The sequence below is a fragment of the Vidua macroura genome, chromosome 1, assembly GCF_024509145.1.
Source record: "Vidua macroura isolate BioBank_ID:100142 chromosome 1, ASM2450914v1, whole genome shotgun sequence".
NCBI classification, from domain to species: domain Eukaryota; kingdom Metazoa; phylum Chordata; class Aves; order Passeriformes; family Viduidae; genus Vidua; species Vidua macroura.
The window spans coordinates 16,078,443-16,098,470 of NC_071571.1; the positions used below are offsets into that span (position 1 = coordinate 16,078,443).

The following is a 20,028-nucleotide window of genomic DNA, read 5'->3' on the forward strand; positions in this document are numbered from 1 at the left end:
GGGAGGCGGTTCGGCCGCAGCCTGCGGTCCCTTACCGACAGAAGCGGCCGATAAGAGTGGACCCACGTCGAAGGACTGAGGTAAAGGAAAGAGGGAAGGACCCTTGCTTGCCTCTCCGAGCAGTCTTTATTTCTCCCAGCGCAGGGAGCAGCACAGGTAACACAGTGTAGCAGCTCGAAGGGCGGGCAGAGGCAAAAGGCACGAAGTAGAGAAAAACTGCAACTTTTAAAGGGGGGCTGTCCCCAGAGGGGAAGACAGCCTAACAACAAATCAAGGGCTAGATAGGAGGAGTATGGGGTGGATATACGTAAACACAAAACCAATAGGGAAGGAGAAGGGGAGAGTGCGTATTTAATATACCAGTGAGTGAAAGGAAATACCGTAACTGACAACGAAGCTTCTAGATAAATTGGTGTAGCAAATAATGACAGACGAGCTGCAGGGGCAGGATTTGGAGGATGGACAGGGAAAGATCTGGAAATAAGGGAGGTATACACCAGGACTGACATAGGGAAAGGCAGGAAACAGGTGGAAAACAACTTTGGGGAGAGACTATTAGGAAAACTAACACGGGTGAATAAGAACAAACCATTACAATATTTTAAACAATTTCTTAAACATAAACTTCAAAATCCCATTACCACATGCTGTCACAGTTTCAGAGACAGACCAGTGACAATCCACACTGAGGTCACGCAGCAACAGTTCCCTGTTTTCAGCGCTTGCTTCCTTTTATACCAAAGGAGCCCATGGGGTTAGTCCTCATTGGCTGAGCCAGTTACTTCCGGGCCAACAGCCAATAGGAGCCTGAGTCCCCAACGGCCTGGGCCTGCTCTTACCCGTGGAATTATCGAAGTAAGGTTATTATGTAACTGAGCACAAATTTCCATTGTAAATTTGTAATTACTTAAACTTTGAGGCCTACAGCTGGCCTCTAGGCCACTACAGGCTGCCATACTGCACGGCAAGCTCATATTTACTTGATTGTTTGTCATAAACCATAAATTCTTTTCAGTGGAACTACACAGGGTGCAATTAACTGATGGTTATTGCCCGCAAAATCCTGTGTAAGATCTTGATCATTTGTTGGGGTCCATGGAGATGAATCATGCATCTTTACAAAGCATTTCTGAAGTTTGGTCAACTCTGCTGAGCACGAGACTTCTTTATCTAATTCATTACAATATGACCTTGGTGCTCTTTTGCACTATATTATGATGCAGACCTGTGTAAGGCATAACTATTAACAATTTTAAATGTATTCTTTTTTTAAGGGTCAGCTAAATGGTAAAGATATTGACTATGAAAGAAAAAGTGATCTGTATAAAGATATAGTCACATTTTTAAGGGAGAGATCACCTAGATTTGTAGAAAATATGGCTAAACAGGTATGTATTTATTGATACTTGGTGTACTTCTTTGTGCAAATGTCCAATGGTAGTAATTGCATTGTAAACCTGGCTGAACGTTTATGTTCTTTATCGGAGATAAGTCTATGATTAAATTAAGAATTTTAAAGACTCAGAGCTTTTTTTAAAGTTTCTATTTATTTCACTTTCTAAAAAATATGTTTCTTTTGTAAATAGCAAGTAGTACACCATTTCATGTGTTGCTATCATACTTTTTGGTGGGGTTTGATCCAGCATGTGAGGTCAGCTTCTAGTTTTGCATGAAATGTTTTGTCTGTCTTCTGGTCTTGTTCTTTATGGAGCAGTGGAAATGTTAAAGCAGGAAAATGTGATATCTGTATGGAAAAGGTCAGCTTTTCATTACAGTATTTTTCTGTGATGAAAACCACTTAAAATTTTATTTTCATTCTTGGTAACCCAAACATAAATAATTACCCAACTTTCTTGTGAGAGCTGTCTGATTTAAATATCAGAGCTGAGAGTTAAGTATCCCGCTTACACACTTTATCTTGCTTCAGACACTGTAAAATGCAAGTGTTTTGGCTTTTATTTAGAGCTCTATACTAGCTAGAATCGCACAGTACCAGTACAGTTTTAGTTGTTTCATTGTTCCTGATAAAACTATGGGTGTTTTAGATTTCTAGTGTGGTTTTAACAGATGACTTGGTGGTAAAATTCCTTACAGGCCAAAACCTGTCAAGAGTTTCATTGTGGTTATTTTAATTATTTTAACAATTTTAATTATTGCAGGAAGGAAGTAATTAACAACAAAATTTCCATATCCTCTAGTTCTGATTTTCTGGGATGTAGGGCTGAAACTTACTTTTTTGAAATACAAATATTTGACAGTTTTGAAAGAACAGAGCATTCCAAGTCATACACATATATACAGTAGCTTATATTAACAGTATTGGAATTAGAATTGTGAGTTGTTCTGTTTGAAAGTGTATAAAGTTCCAATTTATTTATTTATCTCATAGACAAGTATTTTTTTTAATGTTACGCCTGCATATTGGTTTACACTTCATAAATAGGACAACATATTAATGTTTTTAGACATTGGTTTAATTTATTTGCAGTGATTTGGCTTCATTTGATGATCATGAAAGGTAAACTATGGCAACATTTTACTATTTTTTCAGATCTAATCTTAAATGTTAATATAGAATAATGTTACTATTGATAATAACAAGCCTTTATTAACTAGTTTTCTGCCCTTTTGAATGTATTGTAACTTTTTAAGTTGCACTTAATAAGTCACACTTATTAAATAAGAGCAAATAAACAGAATTTACCCTGTTTTCCTTCAATTTGCATGTAAATCATACACTCATTATTCCCTGGCTGTGTAAATAAGTTTATGCAGAAGAGTATGCATTATACCTTTTTCATGGTTTAGGAATTTCATATCATCTTGCCTTGCTGAAGAGCTGGTGTAGTACATTCTGCTTTCTACGACTAGAATTTAAACAAGTTAATATCATAGAGCTGCAGAGCATTTGTACCTCAGGGAAAATCTTCTCTGCTCTAGAACTATGAAATGCAGAGAAAAGAGAAAAGCTGAATTTCCATGTTTGCTTAAATGAAGTAAAATATGAGTGGAAATAGTTTTGATTTGTTTTCTGAGGAGAGGAGAGCTTCAAAAAGCTCAATACATACACATATATTGCAAAACCAGTTAACTTTTATAATATCTGCCTGGCCTTGTTTAAGCTAATGTTCAGAATTGCTGTGTTGGTATATAGTCCTGTAGCAAACCTACTTTCTAAAGTATGCTTAATGGATCAAGCTACAGCACCAATTCCTCTGTGATTTATCTAGTTTATCATGTCCTAAATTGTCTTGTCTAGAGTACATTTTCAGAATGAGAGCATTAGCATGAGTTAGTTTGGAATTAGACACTTGGGTTGGCAAGGCTTCAACAGCCGATTCTCATCAGGGACCAGTGGAAAACAGACCCTGCTGTGACAGTCTCCTTAAAACTGCCTTGAATCAGGCACACAAAGGAATGTCTTCACCTATTTGGTACTGACAGCTGCAATAACAATAATAATAATAAGTAACGCTCGTATGTTGACTTTCCTGTAAAAATTGAGTGTGTTCCAGTAGAGAATAAGAGTTGACAAGAGTCCTTTCTGTTCTGTATATTATTGATCAGCCATGGTACTAGACACTAACAGCTGAAGGATTGGTAGGTGCCACTCAGTTCCATTCTTGTATGTGACTTGTTCAACAGTGTTTTGTCCTGAGAGACAGAAGATGAAAAAACTTAAATGGAATGTGTTTATATTAATTCTAAACTATATCAAATTAAATTACTTGGAACTGAAGTCTAGCAGTTTATGATAGTCTATTTTCAGTTTTATGTTCATTACTTTTTTGGTGGGAATTTTTTGTAAATCCTTTATGCAGGGAAATAGTTTTAATGTAAATGAGCCATTGAAAGCAGAACGCTGACTTCACATGTCTAAATCTTAAAATTCATTTGGACCTAGGTTCTATAAAAGTGCTTATGTCACAGATTTTTGACATACTAAAAATCAAACAACACCAAATATTCAAGAATGTTCCTGAAATTCCAAATTTATCAACTTGATTTATTTAAAAAACTTCAATTTGCACATGATAACTGCTACTTTTCATATTAATGCTTTGTTCTTTTAAAGACAATATAATTTTGTGCTTAGAATCTTATTCTACATTTAAAAATGCATGCAATTTTTAAGCAGAGTCTTAGAATTTTGCTTATAACTTACTGTTTTAATATTCATTATTCATATAGCAATATGAGTGACAAACCATGTCTCCTTTTATTAGGAATATAGTTTTTTTAAAGAACCAGCACACAAGAAGAATTATCAGCATATGGAAGGTGCTGAGAATTCTGGCCAATCGCAGAGCCTTCATGATCTTACAGAAAAAACTGAATGTGAGAAAGGGAAAAGTTCTTCAGTGGGACCCACTGGCCAGAGGTTAAAACCATATATGAAGTGGAAGAGCAGTGGGCTTTCTGCTTCCCAAAGATAAGTAGTTATCTTTAAAATTGAATTTGTCTATAGATCTCTCTATACTGTGCTAATGATAGGGCTGCATGTTACATGTTTACATTATTGTCTTGAGTTAGGAGGAATAAAACAAAGCTTACCTCATGTTAATTTCTAAGGAGGGAGTTTGGACTACCAAAGAGAGTTCTCGGGTTTTTTCTGTCATGTGACAACTTTGATGTTGTTATGTCATTTCCACAAGGCAGGGAAGGAACTTGCAATCTGCAGTACTGGTTCTGCAGGACTGTGATATCATCATATTTTTGGTGTAAAATGCCTTTTAAAGCAAGACTGATTAGAAAACCTGATCTAAACCACACTATCTGAGTGAGGTGAAAGAGGTTCTGGATGGAAAATCAGAATTACGCTTTATTGCTGCCACTTGATTTGGTATCATGTGAGCTACTTCTCTAGCTCTGCTTAGCAATGATATTCACTGATGAGATTATCTCAAAGTTTGAACACCCAAAATAGAGTATAAATATATTGGATATTGTTGGATTTGTCTCCTGAAATCGGAACTCTGTTTTGATTTAATGTTTCCTGATGTGTGTTAGTGGAGGAAGAACAATATCTGCAGAAAAGCCTTTCAATGTCATCCTACAAAAAATAGTACCTTTCTCAAGTCTACCAATTTAACAAGTTGCCAGAAACATTTTAAGAGATTTTGGATGTGACCTATGGTTATCAGTTAAAAAGAAATTGGCTTTCCAGAGCAAGAGCTAAACTTTTTCCACAGTCATTAATGAAGTCGTGATGTGGTGAAATTGACTGCAATCATAAGTAATATTCTCTTTTTTTTTCTTGTGACTCTGATAGAATGACCAGCTCAGGCTCAAAAAGACATTTTGTTTTCACAACATTGTCATTTCGGGACAAAAAAAGCACCAGAGATTGTGGCCAGTTAGAACTAGGAGGTTTTTTTGGAATACAAGTAATACATATTGTATTCAGCATGATCAAAGCTATGGAACATCTAAGTGTGTGGAAGAACTAGGCACACCAAAACTGCCTGGAAATAAGATGACTAGAGGAGAAGAAGAAAGATACAGAAACTCATGTTTGGGGATGGTAAATAGGGAACAGTCAGTCACTGTCTGTTCTAGGACAAAAATAAGGGCATCAAATGAAAATGAGCCAGAGAGATCAGTTCAGAGCAAAGGGAGGGATGTCTTCATATGCCACATAGCTAAGCACTCACATTCTTTGCCAGAAGATAGTAATTTCAATTTTATGTGAGTTCAAAAAGCAACAGGAGGCATCTAGTGAACTCTTCATCCATCCAAAACTCTTAATGCATGGGCAGGCAGGAGTCCTCTGAATCACAATATGCTGAAGAATATTCTGCAAAAAATAATTTCTGTGTTCTTTTTTTTTTTAAATAAACCCAAATCCAGTAGTGACAAGGCTCCAAAAAAAGACTCTGAAGAAGGGAAAAGTAGTACTGTATCTCTGACTACAAAAAAGAAAGCCAGTGGCAAATCTAAAACAGTTAAAATTCAAGAAACTTCAAAATGGTATGGGTGACTTCTTTTTCCTCCCTCAATTTTTAAATTTTTATTTTCCCTATCTACAGTAATTATCACAATACTTAGCATTTGGTAACGTTAGTTGTATTTTTCTAGTTATTAGGCAGTGTTGTCATAACTGAAATATGCTTGTCCATATTATAGTGTGTAACTGTTTTAAATTGGTGATTCTGTTTATTTCTTTTCAGTAAAGCATCAAGCAGCCCTGAAGATGTTGGTGCAAGTTCCTCAGAGACTGATGAAGATGAACAGCCTGTACGTCATCATGAGGGAAACACTGATTTGTCACCAGAATACTGGGGAATTCAAAAACTTGCAAAATATGTAAAAGTAAGTAAGCATTGATAAATTGTATAAAAAGTAAAAAAGTTACATTTGAGGAGACCAGACCAGTTCCTTATCCTTTCTACTTTCATTATGCTTTAGTATAGCCCTGTGGTGTAGTATTTTCAAATCCTGGAACTGTGGACTTTCCTATCACGCACTTTCTTTTTAATCTGCTATTTTTGGCTTATATAGCCCTTTAGATTAAACCATCTGTTCAGTGTTATTTAAAACGTAAGATGGCATAATCTCTTTATTAATTATTGGGTTTCTGTTTTGCTTTTTGTATGAAACTTTCCAAGAGATTTCTTTATGTGGATAATAACTTTCAAGTGTTTTTATTAAAACTGAATAGTTGCCTAAAGTCTTTCATCAGCTCTGATTAATGCATGTCTGAAATAATTCTAACATGGTCTTGTGTCTGGATAGATGCTTTAGTGGACAGGAAAATGTATGATAAACAGGCATCTTCTAAAACAAACCAAGAAAATGTTTTTACACAGACTTGTTGAAAATCTTTTGGAACCTATAAATATAGATAGTTAGAATTCTGAATATGTCTGAAACAGATCAAAAACCCAACAATCCTGTACTATTATGGAAAACTCTAATTATGTTTTTCCCTCAGGAGAAGTTCCTTTACAAGTTTGTACTGGAATTTATGTTCTGTTAAGTTGCTAATAAAAGTGCTGGCTTTTTTTTTTTTTTTTTTTTTTTTTTTTTTTTTTTTTTTTTTTTTTTTTGAGTTCAACTACAGAGAATACACATCCGACAGATAAAATGATGGTGCTGGCTTTTGGTGCAACAGAAAGAGCAAGTCATATGAGGAGCAGCTGGGGGAGCTGGGCTTCTTTAGCCTGGAGAAAAGGAGGCTCAGGGGTGACCTTATCACTCCTTCCAACTGGTTGAAAGGAGGTTGTAGCCAGGTGGGGGTCAGCCTCTTCTCCCAGGCAACCAGAGATGGGACAAAAGGACATGGCCATAAGATGTGCCAGGGGAGGTTCAGGCTGGACATCAGAGAGAATTTTTCACTGAAAGGGTGGTTAAGCATTGGAACGGGCTGCCCAGAGAAGTGGTGGAGTCACCATCCCTGAAAGTGTTCAAGGAATGACTGGATGTGGCCCTTGGTGCTCTGGTTTAGTTGACGTGGTGGTGGTGCTCAGTCAAAGGTTGGACTTGATGATCCTGAAGATCTTTTCCAGTGTTTATGATTGTATGATTCTACAATTAAATATTTGTGAGGAATAAGCAAAGTTTTGGCTCCTCAGTCCTTTTAAGTATTGTAGAAGAGTAACTCAGTCTTTTAAAATGTATTCAGAGCACTCGCACTGCTTGTTTTCAGTTCATGTCTGTGGGGCCTTGCTAGTGGACCTGGCAAAGAGACACAGACAAACATGGATAATACAAGCCTGTATATAAATGCAAGCCTGCATTTATTTTTTCTAGGTTGGACCTCTGTACTTTTGTCATTTAGGCTATGGTAAAATAACTCTTTGCAAATGTAACTTTGAGCATGTAACTTGCTCAGCTATTCCTAATGCTGAACGCAGCATGTACACATTTTGCATTATAGAATTCTTCCTACTCATATGTAATTACAGTTCAACAGGATGTTTTCAAACCTTTCAGTTTGCTAATAGATTGCTTCTCTCTGTGTTATGAAGCAACTCTTTGTGATTTTCTGAGAGCTCAGAGAAGCAGCCATGTTACTTTTTAGTAAAGACCCAAGGTCCTCCTGGAGAAGATGCTTGAAATTCATTACTGTTGATGAATTCCCACTAATCTTTTAATTGGCTCATTTATGTACCACCCTCTTTACTGGCAAGGCTCTTCTCTCCTGATTACTTAATTCTCAAACTCCTGTTCCTCTCTAGATCCTTCATATAGTTGGGTTTAGATTTTAGTATTGAACTTAAATCAGTATTGAAATTCATATCTACATTTGCTTAAATCATTCTGAAAGAAGAGAGAGAATGACAAATAAGAAAGCATATTTTTCATGCACCTCTGTTTTAGAAATTGACTTTATTTTGTTCCAGCTGTCAACAAACAAATTACATAATGGTTTAGAACTAGGAAATGACAGGGCAGCATTTTTGATCAGACAGTGAGTATCCATTAAGAAGTTTATAATATAAAATTCAAGAATACGAAAAAGTTTTGTTGTGAAAATTCCATTATATACTTCTTCATGTATTCATGTACACCTGAGTCTTCCAATAGTTCTCTAAGTTAGATGTAAATTAAACAAAGTATTTGAAGATAAAATAGTTCTGTGAAAATAGTTCTGTGTTCATTCTTAGCTGCATAAAGCAAGAACTCCCTAGTGTCAGATAAAGCTGAAAAGAGATGCCTCAGTGCCATACCACAGACAGTGGTTGAAATGTTTTATTGATGGAGTGCTACTTTAGCTTGCACATGGAATTCATTTTAATTCAAGTATAAATACTGCACTTCTGGCCAGACTTGGGAGATTTTTTGGCATTCTTGTTGTTCATGTAGGCAAGTGTTCATGACACATGCAACGTAAGAGAAAATAAATTTATGACTGTGTTATTTAAGTATCTACAAGCATATTTATATAGAAGAACAAATTTCAAAAGGCTTGTGTTGTTTGCCCATCTGAAAAAATTAATAAAATGACTTAAAGAATAGTTGATCAAGATACCAAGAAAATGCAGTAATTTGTTGATGCAATGATTTTTCGAATGTCTGCTTAAGTTAATAGGAATCACAATTCTATAAATTTGCAAACAAGAAACTCCCATAAAACCTGAAAGATATCTAGTTTTTATGTAATGTTAGATTGTCATTAAATGTTAAAAAGGCAGTTGCCATTTGTATAAAACAAACTTGCAAGATCCTGTGAGTTGTGCCTGTAGGCTCTGTACTTGTATTCCTCTTCATGGAGAGAAAATTCCAGTGCTGGGGAAATTCCCTTTTGACTTTTTGCCCTTCTCCACTCCCTTTCCTTTCTGGGAAAGAGTATCCATTTTGGAATTGTTCCGCTGGGAAGCAGCTGCTTCTGTGGTCTGGCTCCTTGTCCTACCTTCAAGCTTCCCAGAGCTGTGAAGCAGGAGGTGGAGCATGTGTGTTCCTGCCATGCCTCCCCATTGACTTAACAATGAGCACAAAATAGATCAGTGAGCTTGGTGATGCCTTGTGTTAGGCATCCTTTGGGGCCAGAGTAGATAAAATGGGAATGAGGTGCTCTGTTGATGTTTGTTACAGCGAGACTCACCCAGCCTGCTTCAGATTTGACATTATTTATTAAATTGGTACTTCTGAAAAATTCGATTTCTAGAGGAAGGACTACATTTTACATCTGAAAAAATTTAGGAGTAGGACAAAGGGGACATCTTTTTCAATTATCCTTTTACTAGAAACAGGGAACATCAGGTAAAATGCAGAATCTTCTTTATGGCAGATATGTTCACTGAAAAAAAAAAAAAGAAAAAAATGGCGAGAGCTGGGCTTTGTGCTGCCCACAGTTGAGCTCTGACTATTGCCAGTTTTATGATAAAACTGAGATGTTAATAGGTGAATTGGGCTGGTGACTGTGCCAGGAATAATGCCAATATCCAGAATAAATATTTAATGTCTAAAGCCCTTATGCTGTTTGACTTTGGTTCCATGTAAGGGTAAGATTCAGATGTACACCTATGACAGGATGAGGATGAATAGAGTTCTACAGGACCATGTCAGTTACAGAATTCATCCTTTAGTTTCTCATGTGGAAAGTCATTCTACTTTTGGCTATATTCCAGGATTATGCTAGTGAAACCAGTCAAATCTCACACTTCATGTAATATATTCTTTAGTTTCATATCTGTTTGGAAGTACTCCAGGGCAAAAGACCCTGTTCCCAGAACAGCATTGTGTTTCTTTCTAATTTGGAGTCATAGATGGACAAATCTGCTGTCTCTCCCCAGCTGCTTGTGCCCTGTGCCAGGCCCAGGAGCTGGACAAAGGCTATGGCACTGCACAGGAGCCAAGGAGGATGTTCCCTGAGAGTGGCATTGAGCAGCAGCTCCCAGGTGCCCGTGTGCAAATGAGAATGGTGTGGTTTAGCAGCTGATGTATACAGCAACTGTTTTATAAGACCCAGTTATAAATTTATGGCACTTGTGAAGCCATTGATGTGGCTTGTAGCTTTTTCTCAAAATTTACAACAACAGAGGACAGACAGTATTTTTGAACTGCATCATGCAAAAGTGTAGCTCTCTTAAGTTATAATGGTATTGGAAACATTCCATATTATTAAGATTATACTAGTGCTCATTATAAAAATTTGAATCAGTTTCATGAGCCATATATTAAGAAATTAATTGCATTTAGCAGAAAAGTAATTCTATTTTATTCTAATGTGCAGGACCTCAGAAAAAGACATGAACCTCCCACCCTAAGGAATACAATGGGTCTTCAAATACTAATCGTTTAATGTGAAAAATCTAAAATCTCTGTTTATGGATGTTCCCATAGTCTTGAAATCAGGCCCTATGTGTATGATGGATACAAATGTTAGGATCTAGTAACAGGAGTAAAAGTCTCTAATCTGTGTAAGACATATATTGCACATAAAAGCTTTTTCTACAATCTGTGGACAAGAGTGAAATGGTTTTTTTTATAATATCTTACTGGCAAGCCTTGAACTAGATTATGTTTTAGCTAGTAAATGCATAATAAGCATATGTAAATGCATGTAAAATATTTTTGTTACATGTAGTAACTTTGTTTAAGGCCCTTTTTCAGGACTGACCACTTTGACCAACTCACCTATTAGTAAAATGTCTAACAACAAATCTTTTCCCTTCCTTATAAAAGAATATGGTGGGGTAATCTGAAGGAGGTTTTCAACCAGATCAAAAGGTAAAGATGAAAAATACACTTTGCTTTAGTTTGGCTAAGACTGCACTTTTCAGAAGATACCAAATGTATGTGACATAATCACGTGCCACCTGCTAGTGTTTCATGGCACATGTTTGGCTCACCCATCAACCTTGGCAAACCTGTCAGCCTTCATATCACTCTCTTCTCTACTGTTCATGAACATCTCTTGCTCCTGTCTTCCAGTATTAACCAAGATTTTATCTTAAAATTCAGTAAAGAATGTGATTACTGGGAAAAAAAAAGGAAATAAAGATATGTGAAAAATTCAATTTATAGTTAAGGTATGTATTTTCTAACAAACTAGATAGTGCTGATCATGAAAAAGAAATATTTTTATGATAACTTTACTGGGTAAGAAATATTTGGCAAATGGTGAACTCTCAAATTATTATTATAATTGGCAACTTTGAAGCACTGGAATAGCTCCCTGTTCAAAATACCATACAATCATTCTTCATCCCAAGAGACATATAAAATTCATAACAACCAGTTGAATTTTGACCATTAACACCAATACCAACGCTGATGAATTTCTGTGTAGTGAAGGTTTAATTAATGTTCACAGGGTCACACATGCCTTAGAGTTTCGTAGCTGATGAGATGAAAGACAATCTAGAAAAAAAGGGGAAAAAAAAGTAAACAAAATTCAGTAAAAATGAGGAAAGAAGAAATGGTAGATGACAAATAAAGGACCGAGGAAAAGAATGTAAAATAACTTAAGTGTGATTCTCCTCTTTCTGCAGAGTTGTATTCTATGATGAAAGCAGGTAATGAAATTAATGAGCTATGGCTTTGACACCATAACTGTAGTACCTCTAAAATAGTAGTAAATTGCCACAATTGTCTCAATCTCAAAATATCAATATAAAAATTCAGGTTTTATATTCATGAAGTAGATAATCAAATTGTTATGTTTCCTAAATAATTAGAATGTAATTGTGTCTGAAAGGTAGCAAGTCGTGAAAACAACATTCTGTGTTGTTTTTAAGTGTCCCACATTGCTCTAGGCTCAATTGAATCACAGCTCACTCTACACACTGTTATTCCAGAAGCATGTCTGTGCTTCAGCCATGTCTTCACCCATATTTGTTTTTCCTATGCTCTCACTAGGCCCGTTTCTAAGTTTGTTTTATTTCTCCAGAGAACACCTGTCTCTTAGTTTTTCATAAACTATTGCTATAATTTTGTTTTCCTTGCAAAATTTTTTTTGGCTAGTTTCAAATGACACTGCCTCTTCTGTCTGTTCAGTGCTTATGAAGCTTCAACAGTGTGCAGGCTCTCCAGCAGTCTGCAGAGGCAACAGTCCTTCCTAGTTCAACCTCATTAACTTTTCTCCTCAGATTCACATCCACTGGTTTCCTAAATTAGTTGGATACCTAAAATTAAAATGGCTGTAATAGCATTAAGGCTTTTATCCTCTTTCTGAGTCAAGTACTAGGCAAAGTCAGAATTGCTTAGGCAGGTCTGACACTGTCACACAAGATCAGTAGCACATCTGTGTTATGGACAGTAAATGTCTCATCTCCAAGTCTCCAGTCAGGGGTTACAATGTTATTATATTACTGTTAACAGTAGTGCTGTTTGTGTAGGGTTTTTTATTTTTTAAATTTAATCCTAGACCCTTTTCCCTTTCTCATTCAATCCTATTTGCTTCTAATTTCTACATGTTCTTTTAAAACACATATATGCTTTATTTTCCTCAGAAATTTTCCTTACAAAATTGTCCAGATGCATCTGGGGAAGAAATACACTCTTAAAGTGAAAATTTCACAATGGAGTAGAAGATAAACTTGCACTGTTAAGATATTATATATTATCTTGGCCACGTTTTCTGTGGTTTTGGGGTCACCATTTCACTTCTTTCCAAGTTTGAGGTTTAAGAAGTTACTAGGAAAATATTCTGTTATTCCCAGTCCAAGGAAGTAAAAGTTCATATGTTTGCACATGAACTGTTAGACTCTTGCCTCTCCATAGTAGAATCCAATTTCTGTGAATCAGAAAAGGAAAGCTAACAGAATGGATACATGTCTTGGAGGAGTTTCCAAGAGGGAATCAATGCTTGCCCAACAAAACCTCCTGGTTCACGTAGAAAATAATAGACATTCTTTTGTTTGGAAACTAATTTATTTTCAATTTCATAAAATATGACAATTTAAACTCACTGTATCTGGGTCATGACATATATGTCACTTCTGCCACTGTGTAGGGTCAGGGTCAAGGTATTAATCTGCAGCTAAAACAGTGCAGCTTCTGTGCCTGTTGTAGTCCAGTGTGAATGTTTTGAAATGTTTTGATGCCTGTGATTTTCCACTGGCTTTACTTATATTAATCTGTAAGGTTTACATACTGCCAGGCTGGAGCTAAAGAATGCCAGAAGATTCAGGAAGTGGGTCAGGGAATTATTCCATAACTCAGTTATACTTGTCCATAACTCATGTCTTAACAAGTTGCAGCTTGTATGTTTTATAAACTAAGATGAAAAATTGGAACTAGTATTTAAACCATTACAAAACTCAGCGTGTTTAGAGATTCACTAGCACAGAAAAATTGCCTTGCTCAAGCATATTATGTATTTTATACTGCAGTACTCAGTCTTTCATTATGCTTTATCAAAATTTATTTAGATGCTAAAGTATTTTCTAGCAGAAAATTACAAAAATTTCTCTGTGATTTAAGAGAGAAAAGTTCAACAGAAAATAAAAAAGTCACAAACTTTTAAACTAAGAATTCTGTTTCATACTTAACTGTTTGTTTTAGATTTCTTGTTTTATAAAAATGACAATATTACTTTGGGTTGGAATTCCAATTAAACAATGTTTTTTTTCCTACAAGTTTTTTTATTCCATAAATGAATTTTAATTTTAAAAGTCTGGTATAACAGTAATTTGACTGACTGTTTTTGGGCTAACACATTATGCTATTTTGTTTGTTCAGTATTTTTTAAAAATATATTGACTTGGTATGTTCGGTCTTAATTTTGTCAAGTATATTGTAATTGCCATTCAGATTATATATACTCATAATCAAAACTGGGGTATTCTACAGAAGAATGACAAAACTGCCCACAAACAGCATTTTTTTCCCCTGTTACTCAGCCATAGGCTTGTTATCACAAACACGCACAGTTAACTACCTATCCAGGATTTACTTAATACAATAGAGAAAATACACTTTTACCCTGGCAAGATAAATTTCATCCATTGGTCTAAACAGTAGAAAAGCCCTGTCTTTGACATTGCCATGCAGAGTAAAACAATATTTCATTTTCTAGTAGCATTTAGTCAGGTTCCCTCTAAATCCTAAACCAAATTAAATAAATTAATAAAAAACCCTTCAAATACGTAATGTATTTATGGAGATATTTGTGAGCCAAAAACTGTACAATTTTAATTTTACTTAATTTTGCTTTCTCTTGGGGAAACTGCACTGTAACTTGATTGTAATGTTTATGTATTTCCATTCACATATTTCTGTTTTGCTACAAATTGAGCAACACATTTGGAGTAATATTCTTTGTAATCCTGTTCATACTTTTATTACTTGTACTCCTATAATGCCTTTTTGGTTTCAGTTGAAAGGGTTGAGTCTAGAGTAAATTTTGTATCTTTCTTTCCTAGCCTGCTGGAGTGACATAATCAGTTAAAAAATGAAAGCTTTGGAATGGTTTAATTGGGATTGGACATGTGGTATTGAAACTTAAGCCTGTATATTTTATTATCTATATCTAAGATCATATTATCTGTTACGGGTTAAATATTTTTTGAAGAAAATAAGTAAATATCAAAAAACATTTATTATTTATGAAATTGCTTGATAGCAAATAACAGAAAGTAGGACTAGAGCAGAATGTAGGAAGTCATTGGCTCCATCTGCTTGCCTCCAAAACAGCACCAATCTTTGTGTGTCTTCTGGACAAATCCTTCTCTACCTTTTCTTTCCTGTCATGGAGATTTCATGACTGCTGTAAGAAATGTATTCAAGAAATCAAATATTCTTACTATTAAAATTGGTTTCGTTGAGTCTTTGGGGTTTTTTGGGGGTTTTTTTTGGTGGTTTTTTTGGGGGGGATTTTTTTTTTGGTTTTTTTTTTTTTTTTTGTTTTTTTTTTTTTTTTTTGTTTTGTTTTGTTTTGTTTTGGGTTTTTTTGAGTGGTTTTTTTTGTTTTGGTTTTTTTTTGTTTTTTTTTGTTTTTTTTGTTTTTTTTTTACCAAGCATAGATCAACCCTGATGCTGTTAAACCCCATTATTTCTTGTCTGGACCTGGAGAGCAGATGATTGGCGTTGAAGGTTTTCTTTAAACTACCTTCCTATTGTCTTCTTCAGAGTAAACAGTTCCAGTTCCTTCAATTTTTTCTGTGGAGATCATAATTTTGAGATTTTGACATCCTCTGGTCTTTATCAACTTTCCCAGTATCTTTTTTGAACTAGAATACCTAGAATGAATGTAGCACTTAAATTTGAGCAGTGCCAAACCAAAGAAGGAGAATTTCTTGTATCTTACAGGTTACAAATCTGGTTACAAGTCTCTCTGTAAAGTTTGCTTTTTTGTTTGGCAACGCTGTGATGTTGATAGATAATATCAGTGTTGTGTTCTATTGCTAACAACAGATTTCTTCCTACAGTGCTGCAAACTAATCATGGCATCAGCCAGTTCTCTCAGTACCACAGGGCAGAGTCCATTGAGCTCATCTAGTGTGAGAACATCTGTTATCTCAGTACTTACTGACTAGTTATGTCCTTAGCATTGCCAGAGTTCACTATGCTGTCAGAGATATTAAATAACCATTAGCAGAATATAGTAAAGGTTAATGCATAAAAAAGACCCATTAATGCTTTTGCTTTCTTGGTTCCGTTTGTTGAAAGTTTGCTGTTGACTAACAGGGTTTTTCCTCTTGATTATACAGAAGTCAAACAAAATGATGGCTTGAACTTGTGTGTTCCTTGGTAACTGTACTTTGGGTTGTGTCTGTATTTGCCTGTGTTTTTCTTTTATTTTCATTCTTTATTGATCTTTTCAGTGGTTCTGTAATTCTCAGTTGTTCTCACTTGTGAGCTTGAGTATTGTAACAGAGACATTACACATTCAGTGGAAGAAGATGTTTTACTGATAGTGTAACAGTGGTACTGATTTATTTGCATGGATATACATGTTATACCAATATATAGGAAGAAAAGCACATTTTTAAATAAGTCTGTGTTTAATTTCAAGCCTTAAAATTGACTGTTGATTTGCCAGTAGAATCTATTTTGCTTCCAACATATCAGATTTCAAATGGTATAACAACATGATGCAGATTTTATGTCAACTTAATGGAGAGGTAACTATTTCCATGCATGTTAAAATCTATGCTGTAACTACTACAAGACTTACTGTAATGATAACTTCAAGAAACAAAAAATAATTGTTGAAACCATCAGCAATATTTCTTATTTTGTAGAACTGATGCTTCAGCACATATGAAAAATATTTTATTGTGGTTTTACACTAAAACACTTAGAGTGGTGTGTTCATTTTTAAAGCTGAAAAAATAAAATGCATATATTTATATATTATATACAGTTGTATTTTTTATTCAGTATAATAAAATTAAAGGTTGTTTATTTTTTAAAAACTTGGTCCTGAAGTGTCATATGCCAACCATTATACATGTAAGATAACGGAATCATGGACTACTATGTTATGTATAAATGCAGTTTCACTGTAGGAGAAGCAGTCCTCAGAAGGAGAGGCATCACTTTTCAGGTTAGCAATATACTTCTTATAGTTATGTAAAATAATAAAAAGACAAGTTTTCTTTTAAAACGCCTGTTGCAAATTTTTTTATCAGACAAAGCAAAGTAAATATCAAAGTCTAATCTGTTAAAAAGCCACAGATTTCATAAAAGGACAGCTGTTAGTTTTTCTGAGCTGCAGACTATTCTCTGTAGTTTTGTAATCATATTGTAGGGATCTTTAAGAAAATAATTAAGAATTTTTAAAGTGTGGATAAACTGATTTCTCTAGGAAAACGTTTGAGAAATTGTTACATTATTTTATACTCTAGGGCATTTTTTCAAAGTAGATGAAAATATGTTATTAAAGCAAGACACATTTCATTCTGCTGAAGTCAAGATGATAAATATTATTCAAAAATATAAATTTAAAAAATTGGGGGCATCTTCCTCTAGGACTCTATGTTACACATGTTTTAAAATTACACTTAACCACTTTTGTGGGGAAATTTTATGGTATCTGTTGTTAAAGAAATGTGGGTAAAAATTATGAAGCACTATGAATATATACTTCATTGATCAGCAGAAGTGTTTTGTCTGATGTAAACTACTGGTCTGAAACTTTATGAAGTAGTTCTCTCACATTCTTTTTGGATGTATTTTCTCACTTGTGATTCTTTACTACATTTATAACAACTTGAAGAGCATGTTAAATTTAAATTCCTTTTGTACTGTGTCTGTCATACCGTTTCTGTTTACGTTTAAGAAATATGCTTCAAAAGTTCTGGTTTTGTTATATCTACCTGTTTTACATTAGCAAACATTACTCAGTTTTGTAATATTCTGTGTTTCATTATGACGTCCACAATTCAGCAGAACACTTTCCTCTGGGAAGGGTTGACCAAAAATCCTTTACAGATTTGAAACTCTGATTTAAAAGAGATGGGCTTGGGCAGCACAGCTCAGATCAGGGTGGGAGCCAAAGCTTCCCTGGAATGCAGGAGGTGGATGCTGTAGTTTGATTTACTAAGTACTCTAAGTTGTAACTTCCATGTTAGTACCAGCTGGCAATGTTCACTCCAGCTTCTGTTGCAGCTACAGCTCAGCTCTCCTAATTTCCATGCAGGTTGGTTCATCCCTGATTCTATTGGCAGTAAACCTGTATTATAGGTTTAAGAGAATCCACTGTCATATGGCATAACTTTCTGTGTTGTGTTCTTTGATTTTTTTTCTTTATGTCTAGTTGCAGTGACAGTGAAATAGAGTTTATCTTAGCTTATCTTATTCAATAGAGCTTGAATGTTTAAACAAAACATTCAGTCTGGTCTATTCACAGCAAGCCATGCTAGTCATTTTCCACCTGAGCTATTCACTCATTTGAATCTTTATGCCATTTACAGACTTTATCAATAATTTCATTTCTTACTATGTTTGTGTTATTGAACACTATAGAGGCAAAATAGTCTAACATGTTTCTTCTTTAGTAGTAGTTTTAGTAGCATGACTAGAAGTGATTGAGTTTTATATTAAATGCACTTTACATATTTGTTAATTATTTGCTTTATTTTAGGGAGGTGATCCAACAGCTACTGTAATTGCATTGTGTTCAATGAGGGATTTCAATCTGTCTGAAGAAACATGTCAGCTGGCCATCAAAGACACTGGATGTCTTGAAGTGTTAATTAATTTACTTGATACAGAAGAAATTAAATGTCAGGTAATGAGCTTTGTCAAAGAGAGCAATGAATATGCCTTTTTTATTAGAATTTTTTTTGAGTTTTAAAGTTACAGAGTTTAAAGAAAATTGATTTCTTATTTCTGTATTTACTTGTTTTCTTCAGATTTTTTAGAAAGACATCTATGTCTTTTACTTTCAGATTCCTTCTTTTCTCACGATTAAATATAAAGAAAAAAATTAAATAATCAATAATTTAAAATAATTTTAATGTTTTTATATACTTAAATAATGTTTAACTTCTATTGTTTCCCATTCTTTAGACTGGTTCATTAAAAATCTTGAAGGAAATTAGTCAAAATGTATTGATCAGACATGCAATTGCAGATTTTGGAGGCTTAGAGATCATGGTGAAAATATTGGACTCTCCAGATACCGATCTGAAATGTTTAGCAGCTGAAACAATTGCCAATGTTGCTAGATTTAAACGAGCACGAAAGACAGTAAGGCAACATGGAGGAATCAAGAAATTGGTAAGCAGACATTAAAAATTGTACCTTTGTCATATGTGTATTTTTGTAAAAAAATATATCATATGTTCTAAACATGACCAATTGTAGTGTTTACCATAATTAGAAAGCAGCATGATGTCAGAGTTTCCTGTAGATATTAAGAAATTGGTATTTTTTTTAGGTTGAGCTGTTGGAATCTTTTTCAGTGGGATCATCATACCAAGCCAAAGACAGTGAAACAGCACGCTGTGCAGCTTTGGCACTCTGGAGCTGCAGCAAAAGCACCAAAAACAAGAAAGCAATCCGTAAAGCTGGTGGCATTCCATTACTAGCTAGATGGCTCAAATGCTCACACACAAACATCTTAATCCCAATAGTGGGGACACTACAAGAATGTGCCTCAGAGGTGAGTAAACACATATAGCTAAGTTACTTCTAAGCATTAAAGAAATTTGCCACTAAAAGGAAATATTACATTCTACAGTCACTTAAATCAGGTTTTGAGAAGGTCACAACTTGGATTGAAGTAAAAACCACGTATTTTTTATTTAAAAGGCTAGGAGTAATACATGAAAGAAAAAAATATCAAATTAAAGCCTTAATCACTTTCTTTTTTTTCTTATTTCTTTCATCATGCTTTACAGATTTGGCAACCTAAGGTGCTGTGTTCTGGTTATGCAATGCATTTAAATTCTGCAAAACTAACCTGCAGGTGTGGCCAAGAAGATCCAAGGCAGTGCAGATCCAGGGCAGAATGGTTTACAGTGTCCTTGTGTTGTCGGGTCTGATCCATTGCAAATAGAAGAAAGGAGTATATGTGATTTTTCCACAGATTTCTGTGGTACATTTTGCAACTTTGAGTGCATTCAGTTTTTAAATTTGAATACAAATATTTTTTACCATGGCCATGTAAGGGATTACACTAGTGGGACA

At 34.8% G+C, this 20,028-nt stretch overlaps 1 protein-coding gene across 1 annotated transcript in view; it reads left to right on the plus strand.

Moving 5' to 3' along the window:
- The window catches only part of ODAD2 (outer dynein arm docking complex subunit 2), a 75,659-nt gene that overhangs the window by 7,678 nt on the left and 47,953 nt on the right, over window positions 1-20,028 (plus strand). Inside the window, exons 7-13 of the mRNA XM_053991067.1 lie at window positions 1,275-1,388; window positions 4,227-4,432; window positions 5,839-5,970; window positions 6,171-6,312; window positions 18,479-18,625; window positions 18,907-19,116; window positions 19,277-19,501. Of these exons, the coding sequence (XP_053847042.1) occupies window positions 1,275-1,388; window positions 4,227-4,432; window positions 5,839-5,970; window positions 6,171-6,312; window positions 18,479-18,625; window positions 18,907-19,116; window positions 19,277-19,501 (1,176 nt within the window). The remainder of the gene's footprint in view (window positions 1-1,274; window positions 1,389-4,226; window positions 4,433-5,838; window positions 5,971-6,170; window positions 6,313-18,478; window positions 18,626-18,906; window positions 19,117-19,276; window positions 19,502-20,028) is intronic.